Below are 19,597 nucleotides of genomic sequence, written 5' to 3'. Positions count from 1 at the left end.
ATCACACGGATCCCCTGAGCCGTGGCGCCGTTGCTCCCCGGCACGATCAGATGCCCGGGAGGAAGCCACAGTTGGGAGACCGAGGCAGCCGGCTGCGCATGCGTCCGCATGCGCAGTTCGGCGAAGAACTGGGGATGCGCCGGCAGAACAACGCGCCAGCGATCCCACGGCCACGCTTGCCGCGGCCGTTCAGGTAAGACCACCTCTGTCGGTGGTTCTTTTTTGCTGCAGGGTTTCCGGGGTTAGGGACGGATCGGGGACGGGTGCACGTCGCTTCCCAGATGTTGCGGTGAGATCACGCCCGTTTGCTGCAGCCCCGATCCGTCCCTCTCCTGGGCCAAAACCCTCCGTGTGACTGGGACCTCTGTGAGTTTCTCTTCACAGCAAATAAGTTCATTGGATTTAAGCTTGTTTCGGCTTGTTATAATTACTGTTTCCCCCTGTAAATAATTGGTTGTTTCCCCCCGCTTGTTGATACAAGTTCCAGCTATTGTAAAGGGGCAGTTGGGCTGCACTGGTAGCTACTCACTGGAAGCATCTCTTCCTAGTCCAGTCTTCTTCATAGACTGCTCATGAGCAGCTCTTTCTGAAACCACCCGGGATTAAATACAGTAAACAAAACCCAAATTCCTCATGTTCCTTTACTTTTCACAGCATGGATGTCTGTCTTATCCAAGAGCTAACTGTATGGCAGGAGCAGTGGTATGCTTTTGCTTTGTTGTAGGATATGCTTCTGGGACCTGTATATTTTCCCCCCCCCCCCCCGAAAGATTCAGAGATGAGTATGTAATGACCCAAATTGTTTAGACAGTCTCTTTAAGTAATGAAAAAGTACTGTGTGACATTACAACAGTCACAACAAATACTGGTAAGTATCTGGGTTTCTCTCTGTTTTTAAAACGTCTGAGGGCTAGTATAGTGGCTACCAATGTGAGCATAGGTATTCCTGGGGAACAGTCATGGCTCAGGGTTGCAAAGTATCTACTTCGTATGCGGGAGGTCCCAGGTTCAGTCCCTGTCATGTGCGGTTAAAAGTCACCGGGACCCTGGAGAGCTGCTACCAGTCAGAGTACCAACCAGTATGACTCAGTATGAAGTAGCTTCATGTGTTCAAATTGCACCTCCATCACGAACTCACTAAGGCTGCATTCAGATGTCACTTATAACCAACATTAAGCCAGGATGTCCGCAGACCCAGCTTGTTGCCCGGCTCACATGCACACCTTGCCCCTCTCTCCTTTCCTTTTTTGAGACTCTGTCTTAGCAACTACTTCCAGTTATTGTGATGTTGCTTTATCTGCATGTCTGCATTAGTACGTTAGTGGTTCTCCAGGATTCCTAACTCTGCTAAGGAAAAGGGTGGTGTTGAAGAAAGGCACCAGAGCGAAGTAACACCTGAATGCAACCTAAGTGGCTTTAGGCAGGGCATCATTCTCTCTGCTTTAGCTGCTGTCTGCTGTAATATGTGAACAATGATACTGATCTCTGTCTCATAGGGCTGTTATAAAAACTAACGAGATCATGTGTTGAAACATTCTGAATCCTTTTAGAAGTGCTAAGTACATGGATAATGATAACAAGGATTGTTCTGTTGATGGCTGCAGTAGCCATGCCCAGCCCTCAGGCTGAAGATCTGTGGTAAATAATTCCACGATGTGTTCATGAAGTGACACTTCCCGTAACACTGTTTTGTGTCCGCTTTCCTCAAACAAATTTTTCAGTTTGCATATTCCCAAATCATCAGGAAGAGTTTCAGGTGTGGCGTAAGACAGTATGATATTCTTGCACAGCCAAAATGGCTTTGCCCCACATAGAATCAAAAGGAACAGCAGCATAGTTGTGAAGAGAGCCTTAGCAAAGCAGTCTCGAGTTTCTGAGTCCTTGGTGTAGTCATGCCCCCCCCCCCCAACAAGAATGTGTGTTTGGTTTTTCCTTGTTGTTAATCCCTCTGGCTTAGTCTTAAGTACAAGACAAAATCTATTGTGGAACAAGCACTTCACCTTAACACCTTGAGCAGGCTGAGCACCTGTTTGCTTTGATTTCCCTGTCTGTAATATACGGAAGTGTTTTCATTGCCTGTGTTTTGCTCTCTTCTGGTTTCCATGCAATGTTTACAAACTAAGGAACATAAGCCTGTGCTTCTGGCTATGTGCTTGTGAAGCAAGAAGCCAAAGTTTTCTTTAAGGTTCTGAAGTAAATATTTTTTTCAAGAGGGGTGGCCGATTGCAGCAAAAATAAACACTGTATCAGATACATGTAGTGGTCCTTCCTGGGCAAATCTATATATTTATTTATTTTTTATTTTATTTATGTCCTGCCCTACCCCATAAGCAGGCTCAGGGCAGCTCACGACATATAAATATAACAAAGATTAAAACATAATACAATAAAAATTAAAAATTTGGCTCTGCATAGAGCAGCAGCTGGCGATAATCCATGAGGCGATGAAAAGAAAGTTATAAACCGCAGGTTCACAGGACCATGGAATACACAAAGTACAGGGTAAGACATGACAGTAAAATCAAATGTAATTGAGAACAGTACAGAGACCATTCACAATCTCCCTGGTTTTAATAACAAGCACCTTTTATGGCAAAGGAACCCCAAGTCATTACATCTTCAGGAGAGTTCTTTACCTAGAGTGTGATTAAAATGTGGAATTTTCTGCCAGAGGATGTAGTGATGACCACAGGAATAAACAGCTTTAAAAGGGGATTAGAGAGTTTCATGGAGGATAGGTCTGTCAGTGGCTACTAGCCATGGTGACTGAATCCCAGAGCCAGGAAGCAACATGAGGAGAAGGCCTCGGCCTCTATACACTGTTGCTGGCCCTCCCAAGGAACTGGTTGGCTACTGTGTGAGAAATGATGCTGGACTAGATGGACCACTGGTCTGACCCAGCAGGGCTCTTCTTATCTTCTTACGACAGCAACTAATTCCTCAAAGAATTCTAACTCAGCTGTGTCTAAATTGCTGCAACATTCTCATTTATATAGCTTTTTTGAGTAAGTTTTAAAAATAGTCCATGTACCGTTCAACATTTTCATACTGTGGCCACTTTTATATTTTTAAACCCGAATTTTTAACATTTGAGTATCACAAGTAAATAATCACTTTCAGAAAGTGAAAAATATAAAAGAGCCAGTGTGCTCTGGATCATACCTTTTTAAAAAGCTGCGTGAGTGAAAGGCAAGAGGATGTAAAATAAAATACAGCCAGTCCTTAGCGTTGATTTATGCTGCTAGGAAGACTGCTTTAGATAAGACACATGGGGCTGCTTTACAATGAATCAGACCCTTGGGTCTATCAAGAAGAAGAAGAAAAGAGACTGGATTTATACCGCGCCCTTTACTACCCAAAGGAGTCTCAGAGTGGCTTACAATCTCCTTTCCCTTCCCCTCCCCACAATAGACACCCTGTGAGGTAGGTGGGGCTGAGAGAGCTCTTTTGAGAACTGCCCTTGAGAGAAGAGCTCTGAAAGAACTTACGACTGACCCAAGGTCCCACCAACAGCTGCATGCAGAGGAGTGGGGAATCAAACCTAGTTCTCCCAGATCAGAGTCTGCCACTCTTAACCACTACACCAAACTGGCTCTCAAGGACAGCGCTGGGTAGTCAGACTGGCAGCAGCTCTCACAAGGTCTCAGGCAGAGGTCTGTTACATCACCTACTGCCTGGTCCATTTTAGGATTGAACATGGGACCTTCTGCATGGCAAGCAGGTGTTCTACCACTGCCCCTCCCACACAATGTCGCCCTATCTTCAGGTATAATCTACTTTTGTTTTACTACTGAAAATCCTGGCACACTGTAAATCAGGTTAAGACTGAAGACACACTGGGGCATGGCGTCACACTCGAGAGTGATGGACGGCTAAGACTTCAGCTCCTGATCTGATCCCCCTTTATCTGCTATTAAATCGTACAATACTTAGCGATCATCATACTCGTAAACGATGGGTAAATCTGGGATAGGCAAAATTAAAAATGGTGGTCCAATTTCTACTTCAGTAAAAGCCTATTTTCCAGGAGGAGAAGCTAGCAATGACGGGGCCTCTGAATGACGCAACCAACTTAAAATGGCGGCCATGGGCGCCTCCGATACAAATGCTGATGCACAATATATTAACCCTGCTTTAACAGCTCTACTAGACAACTTAGAAGATCATATAGCCATGAGAATGGAAAATCTGCTCAAACCACTAACAGAGCAATTTCAAGAACTTACTGACATCTTTCACAGAATGTCCCAGGTAGCTGACATGGCTTTAGAACAGTGCATTACCTTACAAGAAGTCATTCAGTGGCTGCAAGCCAATGACATTTGGGTAAGATCTAAAATCATGGAACTGGAAAATGCTGCACATTTTCATAACTTGAAGTTTCTTGGTTGTACCGAGTCCATTGAGGGTGAAACAGATCTTAATATCTTTATTGCTAATTGGCTTTCCTCAGAATTAGGCTTAGAAAAATGAATTGAACTGCTAGTAGAATGAGCCTATAGACTCCGTCCTTGAAACAGATCCAAATCTAATTACTCTAGAGACATAGTGGAAAGATTTCTGGACTATCACACAAGAAACAAAATCCTCAAAGAAGCAAATGCAACAATTCTAGTGTATCAAAATTTTATGCTGGAAACTGCAAAGAAGACTTGACATGAAGATCACCACGAGCAGATTACAGGAAGCTAAAATCCAATACCATTGGTCTCCGCCTGGCAAATTGGTAGTTCAAAGACAAGGCAAGTATTTCTCTGCAATTGATGTGGAGAGCAGTGTATCCCTTCTGTGTTCTCTAAACCTCGAATTGCCTCTCTGCCATAACAACCCAGTGATGAAATCTCCCAAAGCATCTGATCTCCTATGAAATGGAAGTGGGTTCCAGCCAAACTGAATACTTAATCTTTTTATTTCTACTTATTGCACTTTTACGTCTATGAATTTGATCAGTTTTTCTCATAGCCTATTAGATTTGCAAATGATCTTAAGTGTTTAATCGATTCACTATATGCTTCTTTGTATGATCATTAACTCGAGGGGAGAGGGGGATAAGGTTCTTATAGCTCCTTTAGTAAGAGTTCCCGGACACAAGGGAAAATAACACACTCCCTAAGTTTATATGCTTTCTGTTCCTGTTGCTAGCCTCTAAGTGTGGTTGAGGATGTTCAGTCTATTAAATTGGGGTGGGGGTGTTCTTATTAGTTCAGTTTCTACAGTTGTTTATTCTAGTTCACTTTACCCTTAAAGTTTATAGAAGTTAGAAACCAATGCTTATAATATTGTCAGAATTAATTCATACATTATGATTTTCCAACTTCTGGTGTATGCTCTCTGTTATAATCTATTTAATCAACAGAATCTATGATTCATATTTCTGGGCGTTAAGGAAAAGTTTTCTTTGTACTTAATGTATATAGCTCATCTCTTTAATCAATTTAATCTGGGTGGGAAGAGGTGGGAGACGTTCTTCTTAGTTTGGTTACTACAACTGTTTACTCTAGCTCACTCTTAAAGTTTATACAAGTCATAAATCAGTGCTCATAATATTGTTAGAATTACTTTTTGCATGTGAATATTTCCAATTTCTGATCTGTGTTTTTTGCTATAATGTATTTAATCAACAAAGTCTTTTATTGATATTTTAGGGTGTTATTAAAGGTTTACTAAGCACTTAATGTATATCACTCTTCTTCTCTTCAATCAATTTAATCTATTATTTGTTTATTTATTATTTCAGTTTATATCTTGCCCTTCCGACGAATGGGCTCAGGGTGGCTCACAACAATAAATATAAAACAATAAAAAAATAATACAATAAAATAGTACAATAAAACAACTTTAAAATATTTAGATTGAGCAGTGCAATGCATCTAATTCCAGTTTCTACAGCTGGGAAAATAAGTGGGCCGATGCTGAGGCATGATGGTCTCATGTAGCAGCAGTAGCGAGGCCAGCTGGTAGATGCCCGCTGCCTCAGCCAAAGGTCTGGCGGAACAGCTGTGATTTACAGGCCCTGTGAAACTGCAGCAGGTCTCGCAGGGCCCTGACCTCAATCAGGAGCATGTTCCACCAGGCTGAGGCTAGGACCAAGGAAGCCCTGGCCTGGGTTGAGGCTAGTTGGGTATCTTTTTGGCCGGGGACAACTAGCAGATGGCTATTCACAGGGCGCAAGGCTCTGCAGGGCAGAGAGGGAGAGGCTGTCCCATAGATGTGTCGGTCCCAGGCCGCATAAAGCTTTGAAGGTCAACACCAACACCGTGAAGCAGATCCGGTGCTCAACTGGTAGCCAGTGCAGTTGGCGGAGCACTGGCTGGATGTGCGCCCACACAGACGTTGCAGTCAGCAGGTGCACCGCCACATTTTGTACTAGCCGGAGTTTCTGTGTCAGCCTCAGGGGTAAGACCATTTTGAGCAAGTTACAGTAATCAAGCTTGGAAGTGATAATTGCATGGGTTACTATAGCCAAGTCCTGGGGGGAGAGGTAGGGAGCCAGCTTCCTGATCTGCTGCAGATGATAAAAGACAGACCTGGGAGCTGCAGTGACCTGGGCCTCCATGGAAAGTGAGGCATCCAAGATCTCCCCCAGGCTCCTCGCCTCCTGGGTTGGCACCAGTGGTGCTTCATCCAGGGTAGGGAGCCTAATCCCCAAATCCACTCCTCCACAGCTCAGGTACAGAACCTCCGTCGTCGTCTTTTTTTTTTTGGCCCCCCCGGAGGGGATTTTTTTATGAAGACTACAAACTACAACAGAAATAGGGAAGGGAACTACATTAAGGGATAAAGAAAAGATACCCACTACTATCTAAAAGCCCAAGAGAGGAGATCATCTACTTAGCTTGGCACACGTTATCTCTCAATCACGCTAATCCCATTATGAACTGATTCAACTATAGTATTATCTTTTTCATATCTTAACTATCACTGTTAACCCGAAAGACCCCTAAGCATCTAGTATATAAAAAAAATGTTTTTCAAAGGCACAATTCAGAGTCCTTCAGCCTTCATTTCCCCTTGCCCAGTCTCTTCCACAGTTTATAAGGACTTTTAGGGGCGGCTGCCCCTTTCTCTGATAGAGAGTCCTCTCCGGAAGACCCCGAGTCCAGCTCGCCGCTGAACTTACTGTCCATCACTTCTTTTTCTTCCTCCTCTGGCTCTCCCATCTGGACTCTCAAAAATTCCTGTGCTTTCTGAACAGAGTCAATCTTTTCCTTTTTATCCTTGATTTTGAAAATCACGACTTCTGGTGTTAGCCATCTGTATCCAATTGTGTTTGTCTGGAGAAAAAGAATTAAATCTTTGTACTTCTTTCTCCTTTGTCTTATTTCAAATGGAATGTCTTTTAGGATTCTGATAGCATTATCTCCAACTTTCAAAGGAGCTCCAGATGCCGCTTTCAGGATTGCATCCCTCACACATCTCTTCGAGAATCTTATCACTGTTTCCCCAGGCAGATTGTTTTTCTTTATATATCCTGAATATGACCTATAGGCCACATCCATATCGCTCAGCAAAGATTCTGCCTTCATCTCTGTCATTGGGGCCAATAATTCACTCATCTTCTCCTTCAGATTCTCTCCTTTAGTCTCTGGAAGGCCCTGAAAGCGAAGAATCAAATTAGCTTTTTCCATTTATAGTTGTAACAGCTGATCTTCCACAGAGATTTGCTTCTTTTCCTGCTTTTGTACTTTCTTCTTCACCTTTTGTGCAGTGGCGTCCATTTCTTTCACCGTCTCAGCTGTTTGATTCATCATTTTAAGTGTATCACTCAACTGATTTTGCTGGGTGGTGATACATTGATTCATTGTTGACAGCTGCTGCTTGAGATTATTCATCTGGTCCAGCAGGAGGTGCATGGATTCCGCCAATGTCTTTGCCAGCTCGCTGGTTGCTTCCGGTCTTGGGCTCTCAGTCCCTTTCGCTTTTAAAAGTTTCTCTTTCTCCATCCTCTTCCCCACCATCTTTGTGGATTGTTTACTTTAACCGATATTTTTAAAGTCTCTGAATATGTGCTTGTACGCTCAAACTCACCTTGGTAAGTCTTCCTTAACAGTTTTATTCACTTTTTCTTCCGCTCCCCCTGTCCAATTGGCTTTTAAGTACGTGCGTTTGGGAGGCGTCCCTTCCCCACTCGCCTCACTTTCTGTTCTGTGGGGGGTTTAGGGAGCTTTCTTTTCCTTTTATTTAAACGCTTAGATTGAACTCACGTTCATAGTTGGTCCTCAGACCTCGTTTAAGCTCCGTTTCTTTCACTTGACCTCCTGCACTTGCCCTGGTCAGCGTCGCTTGGTTCCATTTGGTCTCATAGCACGAAGAACCTTCAGGACAGAGAGGCACCTCAATTCCCCGGCATCGCACCAGCGAAGAGGCAACCCCTCAAGAGTCCCATGGCCAGAGCCCCTTCAGCCGGGTCTCGGGGGTGTGTGACGATCCTGCACATCCCCTCCTTTGCCAGAGCGCAGCTTGACCCCCGGGTGGTCTGGGAGGTGCGACTGCTCAGCATGCCGCCATAAACCGGATACTCAGAACCTCCATCTTCACAGGATTTAACTTCAGTTGGCTCTGTCACAACCACCCAACCATGGTCTCTAGTGCACTGTCCAAGCTCTCAGGGGTGGAATCCGGGTGGCTGTCCAAAATCAGATAGAGCTGGGTGTAATCAGCGTACTGGTGACAGCTCAGCCCAAGCCCCTGGACCAACTGGGCGAGGGGGCACATGTAGACCTTGAACAATATCGGCGAGAGGACAATATCGGCGAGAGGATCGCCTCCTGTGGCTCTCCACATTCTACTGGGTGTCGTGAGGAAACCTAGTTAATGGATACTAATTTTAAAGTCCTTTCAGTTAACTGCAGGGGACTGAATAATTGAATCAAAAACAGAAGAGTATTATCCCTTCTAAACAAACAACTAGCAAACATAGTATTCTTACAGGAAACTCACCTCAAACAAACAACAACACATATATTGAAATCAGCCTGGTGGGGGCAACAATTTAATGCCCCTGCATATTCTAAATCTTGTAGGGATCTAATATTAAAAAATATGAGATTTAAATGTGATGGCAATAAAGCATGACCCAAAAGGCCGCTATATCTTCTTGAAAGATGTCCTGGAAGGCCGCATGTTTAGTTTCTTTGCACGCCCCTAATGATAGACAACTTAATTTTCTTAATGACATGTTGCTGAAATTGCAAATTTTCTCTGAAGGCAAAATCATAATAGGGGATGATTTAAATCTGATTGTCAATACAAACCTTGATCACTCTCATTCTCCAAAATATCATAACATCACAAAAAAACCTCAATCTGAATTAGCTCTTTTGTTAAAAAAAATACCACCTCTGTGACGTATGGAGATTCCATCATCCAGATGAGCATAATTACACTTCTCTCCTGCTCATAAAGTATACACCAGGATTGACTATATATTAACTTCTCATTATTTACTCCATCAAATGCAAACTTTTAACATTAATTTTAACGTTTGGTCAGACCACTCCTGGGTGGAGTGTGTTATATCTCAAAATTCCACTTAAATACAAACATTCAGTTGGTCATTAAGGCTTTATTACTTGCTGGTACATCATATGCAACTAAAAATTCCAACAGCTGGAGATCAGGCAGACCTTCTTTCCTTCCTGTATCTCATTTCCTCACAGTCTCTCAGACTGTGAAATACCATGAATCAGCACCCCTGCCCCTTGACATAGCTGAGTTTGTTACAGTTGGATTAGGGAGCCCTCTGCTGTTAAACGGCATCCGCACATCATTGGGTGTTGCACTAGCATTACATTTATAGCAGTCATTTGCCTCCTGGATTGTTTTATGCACAGAGGAAAATCCAGTTGTGAATGACTGTTTTAGCATAATATCCTGTGATGTCTGGATTCAGTCTTAATAGACATTCCATAACTGGAAGTGTGTGTGTGCTTTTATACCGCAAACAGAAACTGGAATTTTTTGGGAGTTAGGATCAGATTTTATTTTTAATGCATGGACCCAGAGCAAGTTTTGCCTTGGAGAACAAAATGAAGCAAGACAAAGGCTACCAAAGTTTTGTCAAGAGAACACACTGGTCATAGAAGACACCCTCTTTCAACAACCTAAGAGGTGACTCTACACATGGACATCACCAGATGGGCAGCACGGAAATCAGTTTGATTATATCATTTGCAGTCAAAGATGGAGAAGCTCTATACAGTCAGTAAAAGCAAGACCTGGAGCTGACTGTGGCTCAGATCATGAGCTACTTATTGCAAAATTCAGGCTTAAACTGAAGAAAGTTGGGAAAACCACTAGGACATTCAGATTTGGCCTAGATCACATCCCTTATGAATATACAGTGGAGGTGAAGAATAGGTTTAAGGGACTAGATTTGATAGACAGAATGCCTGAAGAACTATAGATGGAGGTTTGTAACATTGTACAGGAGGGAGCCAGATAATGAAACTGAAGCTCAAATACTTTGGCCACCAAATGAGAAGGGAGCACTCACTGGAGAAGACCCTGATGCTGGGAAAGATTGAAGGTCAAAGAAGACTGAACAACAACAACAACAACAACAACAACAGGAGGCAGCAATCAGCACCATCCAAAAGAAAAAGAAATGCACGAAAGCAAAGTGGCTGTCTGGTGAGGCTCTACAAATAGCTGAGGAAAGAAAGCAAGCAAAAAGCAAAGGTGAAAAGGAGAAAGCAAAAAGCAAAGGTGAAAAGGAAAGATTTACCCAACTGAATGCAGATTTCAGAGAACAGCAAGGAGAGATAAGGAGGCCTTCCTGAATGAACAATGCAAAGTAATAGAGGAAAGCAATACAATGGGAAGGACTAGAGATCTCTTCAAGAAAACTGGAGAAATCAAGGGAACGTTCCGTGCAAAGCTGGCCATGATGAAGGACAAAAAGGGGAGGGACCTAACAGAAGCTGAAGAAATTATGAAGAGATGGCAGGAATACACAGAAGAACTATACAAGAAGGACCTCAATGTCCTTGACAATCACAACGGTGTGATCACTGACCTCGGGCCAGAAATCCTGGAGTGCAAAGCCAAAAGGGCCTTAGAAAGCATTACTAACAACAAAGCTAGCAGAGGTGATGGTATCCCAGCTGAGCTATTTGAAGTCTTAAAAGATGATGCTATTAAAGTGCTGCATTCAATATGCCAGCAAATTTGGAAAACACAACAGTGGCCACAGGATTGGAAAAGGTCAGTTTACATTCCAATCCCAAAGAGGGCAATGCCAAAGAATATTCAAACTATTGCACAGTTGCACTCATTTCACATGCTAGCAAGGTCATGCTCAAGATCCTACAAGGTAGGCTTCCTTAGTATGTGGATAGAGAACTGTCAGAAGTACAAGCTGGGTTTTGTAGAGAAACTAACGATTAAATTGCCAACATTCGCTGGATTATGGAGAAAGCAAGAGAGTACCAGAAAAAGCTGGGAAAGATTGAAGGTCAAAGGAGACGGGGACGGCAAAGGATGAGATGGTTAGACAGTGTCATAGATGCAACAAACATGAAATTGAGCAAACTTCAGAGGACGGCGGAAGACAGGAAGGCCTGGCATGATCTGGTCCCTGGGGTCGTGAAGAGTCGGACTCAACTGCAACTGAACAACAACCACAACCAGAAAAACACATACTTCTGCTTCATTGACTATGCTAAAGCCTTTGATTGTGTGGATCACAACAAACTATGGCAAGTCCTTAAAGAGATGGGAGTACCAGACCATCTCACATGTCTCCTGAGAAACCTGTATAAGGGTCAAGAAGTGACAGAACTGGATATGGAACAACTGATTGGTTTAGCATAGGAAAAGGAGTACAATAAGGATGTATATTGTCACCCTGCTTATTTAATTTATATGCAGAGTACATCATGCGAAAAGCCAGCCTGGATGAATCACAAACTGGAATTAAGATTGCTGGGAAAAACATCAACAACCTCAGATATGCAGCGGATACCACTCTAATGGCAGAAAGTGAAGAGGACCTAAAGAGCCTCTTGCTGAGATTATGGCATCCAGCCCCATCCCTCCTTGACAAACAGAAGGGGAAGTCCTGGAAGCAGTGACAGAATTCACGTTCCTGGGATCCAAGACGGTGGACTGCAGCCCATGAAATTGATGCCTGCTCCTTGGGAGGAAAGCTATGGCAAACCTAGGCAGCATAATAAAAAATAGAGACATCACCCTGCCAACGAAAGTCTGTATGGTCAAAGCAATGGTATTCCCAGTAGTCATGTATGGCTGCGAGTAGGTCGAGTGCCGAAGAATAGATGCTTTTGAATTAATGTGCTGGAGAAGACTCTCGAGAGTCCCTTGGACTGCAAGGAGATCAAATCAGTCAATCCTAAAAGAAATCAACCCTGACTGTTCCCTGGAAGGCCAGATACTGAAGCTGAAGCTCAAATACTTTGGCCACCAAGTGAGAAGGGAGCACTCACTGGGGAAGACCCTGATGCTGGGAAAGATTGAAGGTCAAAGAAGAAGAGGACGGCAAAGGACTAGATGTTTAGACAGTTATCAATGCAGTGAACATGAAATTAAGCAAACTCCAGAGCACGACAGAAGCCAGGAGGGCCTGGTGTGATGTGGTCCCTGGGGTCACAGAGTTGGACTCAAATGTGCAACTGAACAACAACAACAAATCATATACTGGCTAGCATAGATTTTAATGCTAGCTGAACCGAAAGTCCCAAGAAGCAGTACTCAGAGTTTGTTTTTTACATTCTTTAACCAGCCTGAAGCTAGTCCTGGCCCCACTGCTGGACCTCCTGATGGCACTTTGTGACAGAGTGTTGGACTAGATGGGCCGTTGGCCTGATCTAACATTGGTTTTTCTTATGTTCTTATTGAGAAGGCAAAAAATGCATCGGCACAATTTTTTAAAGTTAATCCTGTAACGACAAACCACCAAACTTCTGTTCAGCAGCTGCCTATAATGAAATAAGCAGTGCCAGCTTCCCAAGATCTAGCAACCTTAAAAGTTCAGTCAGAACAATGATTGACACACTACTACTAATGATCCTTGAGTGAGTGATGAAGTACTTCTGTGAGTTTGGAAGGTTTAAGTTTAGAGGAGGCCAAGTATCAGGGTAAGGTAATTGGCCATTATAAACAAATGAGGAATTCTAGGCACCAAGAGTAGCTGGTTACCTACTCAGATGGAAGGGGAAAGGGGAGCATGTGGATGGGGGAGAAGGATTGAGGGGGACAAAGAGAGTTAGCAGTCCTTGGGCCAGTGGAGAGTTCAGTAGTGATGGAGTAGGTTCAAAAGGCTGGGCTGCTAGTAATCCAATGGGGAAGAGCCACAATTTGTGTGCTGTGCAGGTGCTTCAGCTGTTCACAGGACATACATGGTCTTAGCTCAGGCAAAATGACACCTTGGAGAAAGATTCTGTCCTCAGTTATAGCGCCAGTAGGGGAAGCCCAGAAAGAAAATAATCTTTTCGGGGGGAGGGGGGGAGGTGTGTGCCTCCAGGCTATGTAAATGAGAAGATGGTTCTTGGAAATGTGCTAATTCAAACAGGGGGGAATGGGCTTTTGGATTTGGTTGTGATTTCTTGGAGAAGCAGTAGATGTGCTACTGATGATTATATCAGTTCATAGGGTTGCCAACTCCCACTTGGGAAGTACCTGGAGATTTTGGGGGTGAAGCCTAGGAAGGACAAGGTTTAGGGAGGGGAGAGAGGTGTGGAATGCCATAGACTCTACCCTCAAAAGCAGCCATTTTCTCCAGGGGAACATCTCTGTCAGCTGGAGACCACCTAGAATTCCAGGAAATCTCCAGCTACCACCTGGAGGTTGGCATCCCTAATAATTGAAGTAAAATGGCAACAAAAGGGGACATGAATGTATACAGGAAGGGTCTCTTGTGGCAATAAGATTGCTGGCGTTTCCAGACTGTGGTCTGATCATCTCTGAGTGCTGATCCATGGGTGAGGTATTGATTTATTTCTGTCCTTGTGCACTCCCATCCAGTGTGGTATCATGGGGTGCATCCATTTTCGCAGCATGTGTCCAAAATATGGTAGCAGAGACTCGACTGAACCTCTTATACAGTGTCTGCAACAGTTGGTGTGCCAGGGAGGAAGAAGTTGCCTGAATTTACCTTGTAAAATATTTTAAGATGTTCACTTATGCCTGACGAATGGCAGAAGTAGTGAAAATTAATAAAACTAACAACTCCATTGTATATATTTTTTTCCTGTTTTTAAAATAGGAAACAGATGAAAGAACTTGAGGAGATCGGGATGTTGAAAGGAACACTGAAGGCGGAGCAGCAGCTCTCCCTTATTAGTGGCTGCACAGATTTAAAAGCAGCAGTAGAGGGAGCCATGTACATTCAGGTGAGTATATGCTGGTTCATTTCAAATGCCTGCGGCATGAACCGTTGCGGTAAGGAGCTGCAGTGTAGGTATATCTCATATATGTGCTTCATTTAGGTCTGGTTGCAAATAAAGTTGAAAACACTTGACCCCTTTTTACAAACAAAACCTCAGATTCACTATGAAGCAATAGTTAATTTAATTCCAGTGATATTTGTGTACTGGCTAACGCACAACAGAACAAAAGAGGAAAGTGAGATCTTTATCTTCTGTGGTCAAAACAATGGCTTGGATCTCATGGGAGATTTTTGTTAATAGAAGGTTGGGTGCTTTTGGGCAGGAGCCCTTGCTCAGTGGTAGAGGGGGATCACACTCAAATCCACCTTATACTGAATGAGACCCTTGGTCCATCAAAGTCAGTATTGTCTACCCAGACTGGCAGCAGATCTCCAAGGTCCCACGTAGAGATCTTTCACATCATCTACTGCCTGGTCCTTTTAACTCCAGTTAAAATGAGCAGGTAGTAGGTAGACGTGAAAGACCTCAGCCTGAGTCCCTGGAGATCCATTGCCAATCTAAGTAGATAACACTGACCTTGATGGACCGCTGGTGTGACTCAGTATAAGGCAACTTCATGTGCATTCACGTGTGTGCGCGCTCCCTGTCATCTCTCATTTTCCTTTTTTGCTCTTTTATTAAGTCTTCTTCTCTACCTCCACTTTCTTTTGCTCTTGTTCCTAGGGAAGAACTTAAGAATGTTTAAACTGGCACTGAGTATCATTGAGCTACTGCGGCACACCTGCTAGTGTTACTAACATGGGACTGATAGCAGAAGAGAGCCATTTTAAAAGGGCATATATGCATTTTGTTCTTCTTCAGTCGCACAGTTGAGTCTGACTCTTCGCAACCCCATGGACCAGATCACGCCAGGCCTTCCTGTCTTCCGTCGTCCTCTGAAGTTTGCTCAGTTTCATGTTCGTTGCATCTATGACACTGTCTAACCATCTCATCCTTTGCCGTCCCCGTCTTCTTTGACCTTCAATCTTTCCCAGCATCAGGGTCTTCTCCAGTGAGGGCTCCCTTCTCATTTGGTGGCCAAAGTATTTGAGCTTCAGCTTCAGTATCTGGCCTTCCAGGGAACAGTCAGGGTTGATTTCTTTTAGGATTGACTGATTTGATCTTGCAGACCAAGGGACTCTCAAGAGTCTTCTCCAGCACCATAGTTCAAAAGAATCAGAGTACAGGATGCAAGTATCTGAGTTAAATATTTGAGAACATTACAAATAGATGTCTTCTGCACTGAGGCATGGCATGCCAACTTCACTCTAAATCTGTGCTCATGTCATTCACCTAATATGCGGCAAATTGGATGTGGCACAGCATTCATCCACCAGGCCTTCAGTTAAGGAGCCGCACCTATCGAAGTAAGACCCTGTGCCTAATACCAACATTGACAGCCTGAGCTTCGCCGATCCTAAAACCAATAGCCGACTGTATCTCTATTATGGCTGATGCTACTACTGTTTTGCCACCACCATACAAACTGATCACTAGCACTTTATGTTGTGTTTTATATTTATATGTATTTATATTTGTTGTTTTTATGTGTCTAAATTTTATGTAATCTGCCTTCAGCCTGCTTCGGTGGGGAGGGTGGGGTATGTATCAGATAGATAGATAGATAGATAGATAGATAGATAGATAGATAGGCAAGGCAGTTTTCAAGTTGCCCAGAGACCCCCTTCTCCCTGGAACAGCTTGGTAAACTGAAAAATTATCTCCCCATGGAGATACATGAAACAGTAATATGGCACAGACATAGGCTTGGTTTGTTTGTTTCAAAATATCGATATCATGCCTAGTCTAGAAGGACTCAGTAGCTAGGAAAAACAGTTAATCAAATAATTGCATTAAAAAAACCCCAAAGTACTGCAAAGAAACCCAGCGCTCCACAGCACTTTCCGTTCTCTACAATAATAAGCAAACCAGCTCCATTAAACAACTGTAATAACCTTAGATATCTGAGAAGCCTTTGGGCAAAGCAAATCTTACAGGCCTCCCGAAAAGAAATGTAAAGAGATGTTGGGACTTGCTGCGTAGCCTCAGGCTAGCCATTCCAGAGAGCTGCAACCACAAAGGAAAAAAAACCCAATTTCTTGTAGCAGCCAGGTGAACGGAACTGTGTGTGTGTGTGTGGGGGGGTACTAGGAAGATCTGAGTTGGGTCACAGCTTCATCTCGAACCAGATGAAGAGTATCTGTCAAAATCTGACTACAAAACGTCTAGCCATACAGATGCGTAAGATGCCAGAAAGTAATGTCAACAAAATATTTAAGTAGACAGAAGTTTTCAGTATTTGCTTCAAATCTTAGAAGAGATGCCTGTGTGTGTGTGTGCTTTGACTTACACAAGCTTATACCCTAGACAGTGTTGTTGTGCTATGGGACTTGGATTTTGCTGTGTGTGTGTGTATCTTCTGAAATATTTTGCGTGCCCAGTGGAGGGAGGCAGTGTGCTGGGAAGGCTGCTGAAGAGCCATCAGGATGGATACCTTTTTTTGAACCCAGTGGACTGTTTTTCACATTAGCATTCTGCCTGGGCAGTGAGTCCCAGGCATGGGCTTAATTGTCTGTTATTCCACCTGCTCTTCCCTAGCAGCCCTCAAGTGGCTAAGTTAGAGCTGCTGCCGTCGAGAATGTACAATAATTCACATTGGTGAATATCTTAATGTTTTTGTTTGGTGCGTCAGATTTAAGTGTAATGGCCAGTCTGTATTGACACAGTAGCGCACCCATGCAAAATATGCTTCGAATAAAAAAAAAGCCAGACAAACTGATCAAGCGTGTACTTGCCAAGAAGACATGCTGTTTGCCGTACTCTGGAGCAGTCATAAAACAAAGTGTGCAATGTAAATGCTTTGTTGGGGGTGTAGTCTGTCCTCCCAGTTGCCCCCTGTTTGAAAACAGCAGCAAGGAATTGTAAGAATCTCAATTGCACAGTGTTTAAAACTTTCCAGTGTACTCAAAGATTTGTGTCCTTTAGTAATGTTTAAAGTTTGTTGTTCCTTCACAAGATACAGTAATCTATGTCCCTTTATAGCTGTAAAATATTTAGGTGGGTCCAGAGTTCTGGTTGTGCAAATGGAAAGTGCTTCTGCCCACATGCAAGGCACGTTTCTGCTCCAGTTAAAGGGGAAGGGAGAGCTGGGAGAAATCACCCACTTGTACATGAGGGGGGGGGGAGGGTGGATGGGATTAGGCCTGCTGGTTTGAACAAAATACATGGGTTACTATCCAGTGTAAGAAAAGCACGAGTGTACTTTTTAAAAACAGAATAAAGGTTCCTCTTTCCCCTGCCTGGGGCAATATAAGATATTGATTCTCAAAAGTCGGTGATTTTTCTTATACATATTTGCATTTTGCTGCTGTTTAGAAGATGCATCAGTGACAATGATTAGTAAAGGCTCAGGGTTGTCTAGTTCGTAAAATCTGGCTACTTAGTTATTTCTACATTCATGGCTAATTCTGTTTTTTTCAAATATTTGTATCCTATCTTTTTCCACACTGCAAAACTTAAAAGTTTCTTACATAATTAAACCAGTTAAATTAAGAGGAGACCCCCCCAATCCTTTTTCCAACATCAGTAGCACTTTGATAAAATCAACTAGTCTACTGAAGCATAATTTAGTCCAATAAAGTCTACTCAGCCGCTGTATTACTAGACGATGAAACAACTGAGCCTCAGTAAAACTTTTTTCTGAAGACTGGCTTGACAGAATGTGAAGCTGCTCTTAAGGCAAGTGTAAATGTTTTCCTTCTATTACAACATGTTTACCTGTGATCATGGTTTAATAGAGGTGAGAAAGCCACAAGCCTGGGAGTTGGATCTGTGCCTCCTGACCTGATTTCTGTTCAATTGCTTGAGTCATATCCATGCAGCTGTTTAATTTCACTCCCACTACAGTACTGGCTTACACTACGTAGTGTACCTTAGGTCTCTGTGAGAAAGGGGAACTGTAAACACACATGCGCACACAAACACACAAGCTCTAAGATTTTTAATGGACATACTCAGAGACTAGCTTTGGAGTGGGAGGGGCCTTTATGTTAAAGTAGAATACTATTAGAAGAACATCCGACTGCACAGAGGGAATAATCTAAGATATCAAGTAGTTATCTAAGCTCTATTCCCCCCCCCACACACACACACACTATTTGTAGGGTGTTTAGGAATGTTTAAGCAGGAAGTTGGTAAAGAAGAATGATATTGTAACCTCACCGGTACACTGTGTGGGAAATTCGGGTGGAGAGTGTATGCCTGCATCACACCCTTTAGGATATTATAAGCTCAACAGTTTGAGCAAACCATTTCTCTTCCAAATTCTCTCCCCTTTTTTCTTTAACTGGCCTTCAACAGCACTGAACATTTTTTGGCTCATAGGTGGGGTTGAGCATGCTCAGGAAGGGGATTTTTTAAAAAAAATTGTACAATTTTACTGCATTCCTGGGGAAACTTGCAAGTATTCAGAAACCATTTTTCTGCAGTAGCCCCAGTTTGCTGCTCTAATAATAGGCATCAGCAGGGTTTTTTTTCCCTTTTGGAAAAAGAGGTACTGAAACTCTCAAGAGGGAAATGAAGTTTTCAGTCTGTAGACTGAAAATTCGTGAACTTTTAAACATTTTAAAAAGACTTTTGTCAAAGAGGTTCTGGGGTTTCGTTCCAGCACGTTCCCCCAGAAAAATAGCCCTGAAGGCCATGAAGTTTTCTGTTAAACTTGGGGGTGGGAATCAATGGGATGTTTCAATAAATGAACTTAATGAAACAAAAAAAAAGACCGGTGTGCTCCAGGGCTAAATTAATAGCTTCCTGCTCTCCCAGCCTTCAACTTCAGCAGATTAGGACTATTGTATAATTGCTCCATGGATAGCCCAGGCTAGCCCGATCTCACCAGATCTCAGAAGCCAAGCAGGATCTGCCCTGGCCAGTATTTGGAAGGGAGACCTCCAAGGAATTCCAGGATCATGACGTGGAGGCAAGCAATGGCCTCGAAAGCCGTACAAGGTTGCCATAAGTCAGCTGTGACTTGACAGGAAATAAACCCAGCGATTGCTCCAGAATACTGAAGCTGCGCATCTGGCCTCAAAGCTGAATGCATGGTGGAGGGGAATATTTTTTTAACCACCCCCTTTTCTATGCTGTCTAGGAAACTTTAGAAAAGGGAGAGTCCCTCAGCTTCCACCCACCAGGATACTGTCAGCAGTTTGAAC

At 43.3% G+C, this 19,597-nt stretch overlaps 1 protein-coding gene across 1 annotated transcript in view; it reads left to right on the top strand.

Moving 5' to 3' along the window:
- CRYL1 (crystallin lambda 1) overlaps positions 1 to 19,597 on the top strand; it is a 73,625-nt gene that overhangs the window by 13,473 nt on the left and 40,555 nt on the right. The window contains exon 3 of the mRNA XM_015429485.1: positions 14,225 to 14,351. Coding sequence (XP_015284971.1) covers positions 14,225 to 14,351 — 127 coding nt within the window. The remainder of the gene's footprint in view (positions 1 to 14,224; positions 14,352 to 19,597) is intronic.

This window comes from Gekko japonicus, unplaced genomic scaffold (assembly GCF_001447785.1).
Source record: "Gekko japonicus isolate JY-2015 unplaced genomic scaffold, Gekko_japonicus_V1.1 scaffold237, whole genome shotgun sequence".
Classification (NCBI taxonomy): domain Eukaryota; kingdom Metazoa; phylum Chordata; class Lepidosauria; order Squamata; family Gekkonidae; genus Gekko; species Gekko japonicus.
The sequence above is the reverse complement of the archived record's forward strand: the minus strand, read 5'-3'. Positions and strand labels throughout refer to the sequence as shown.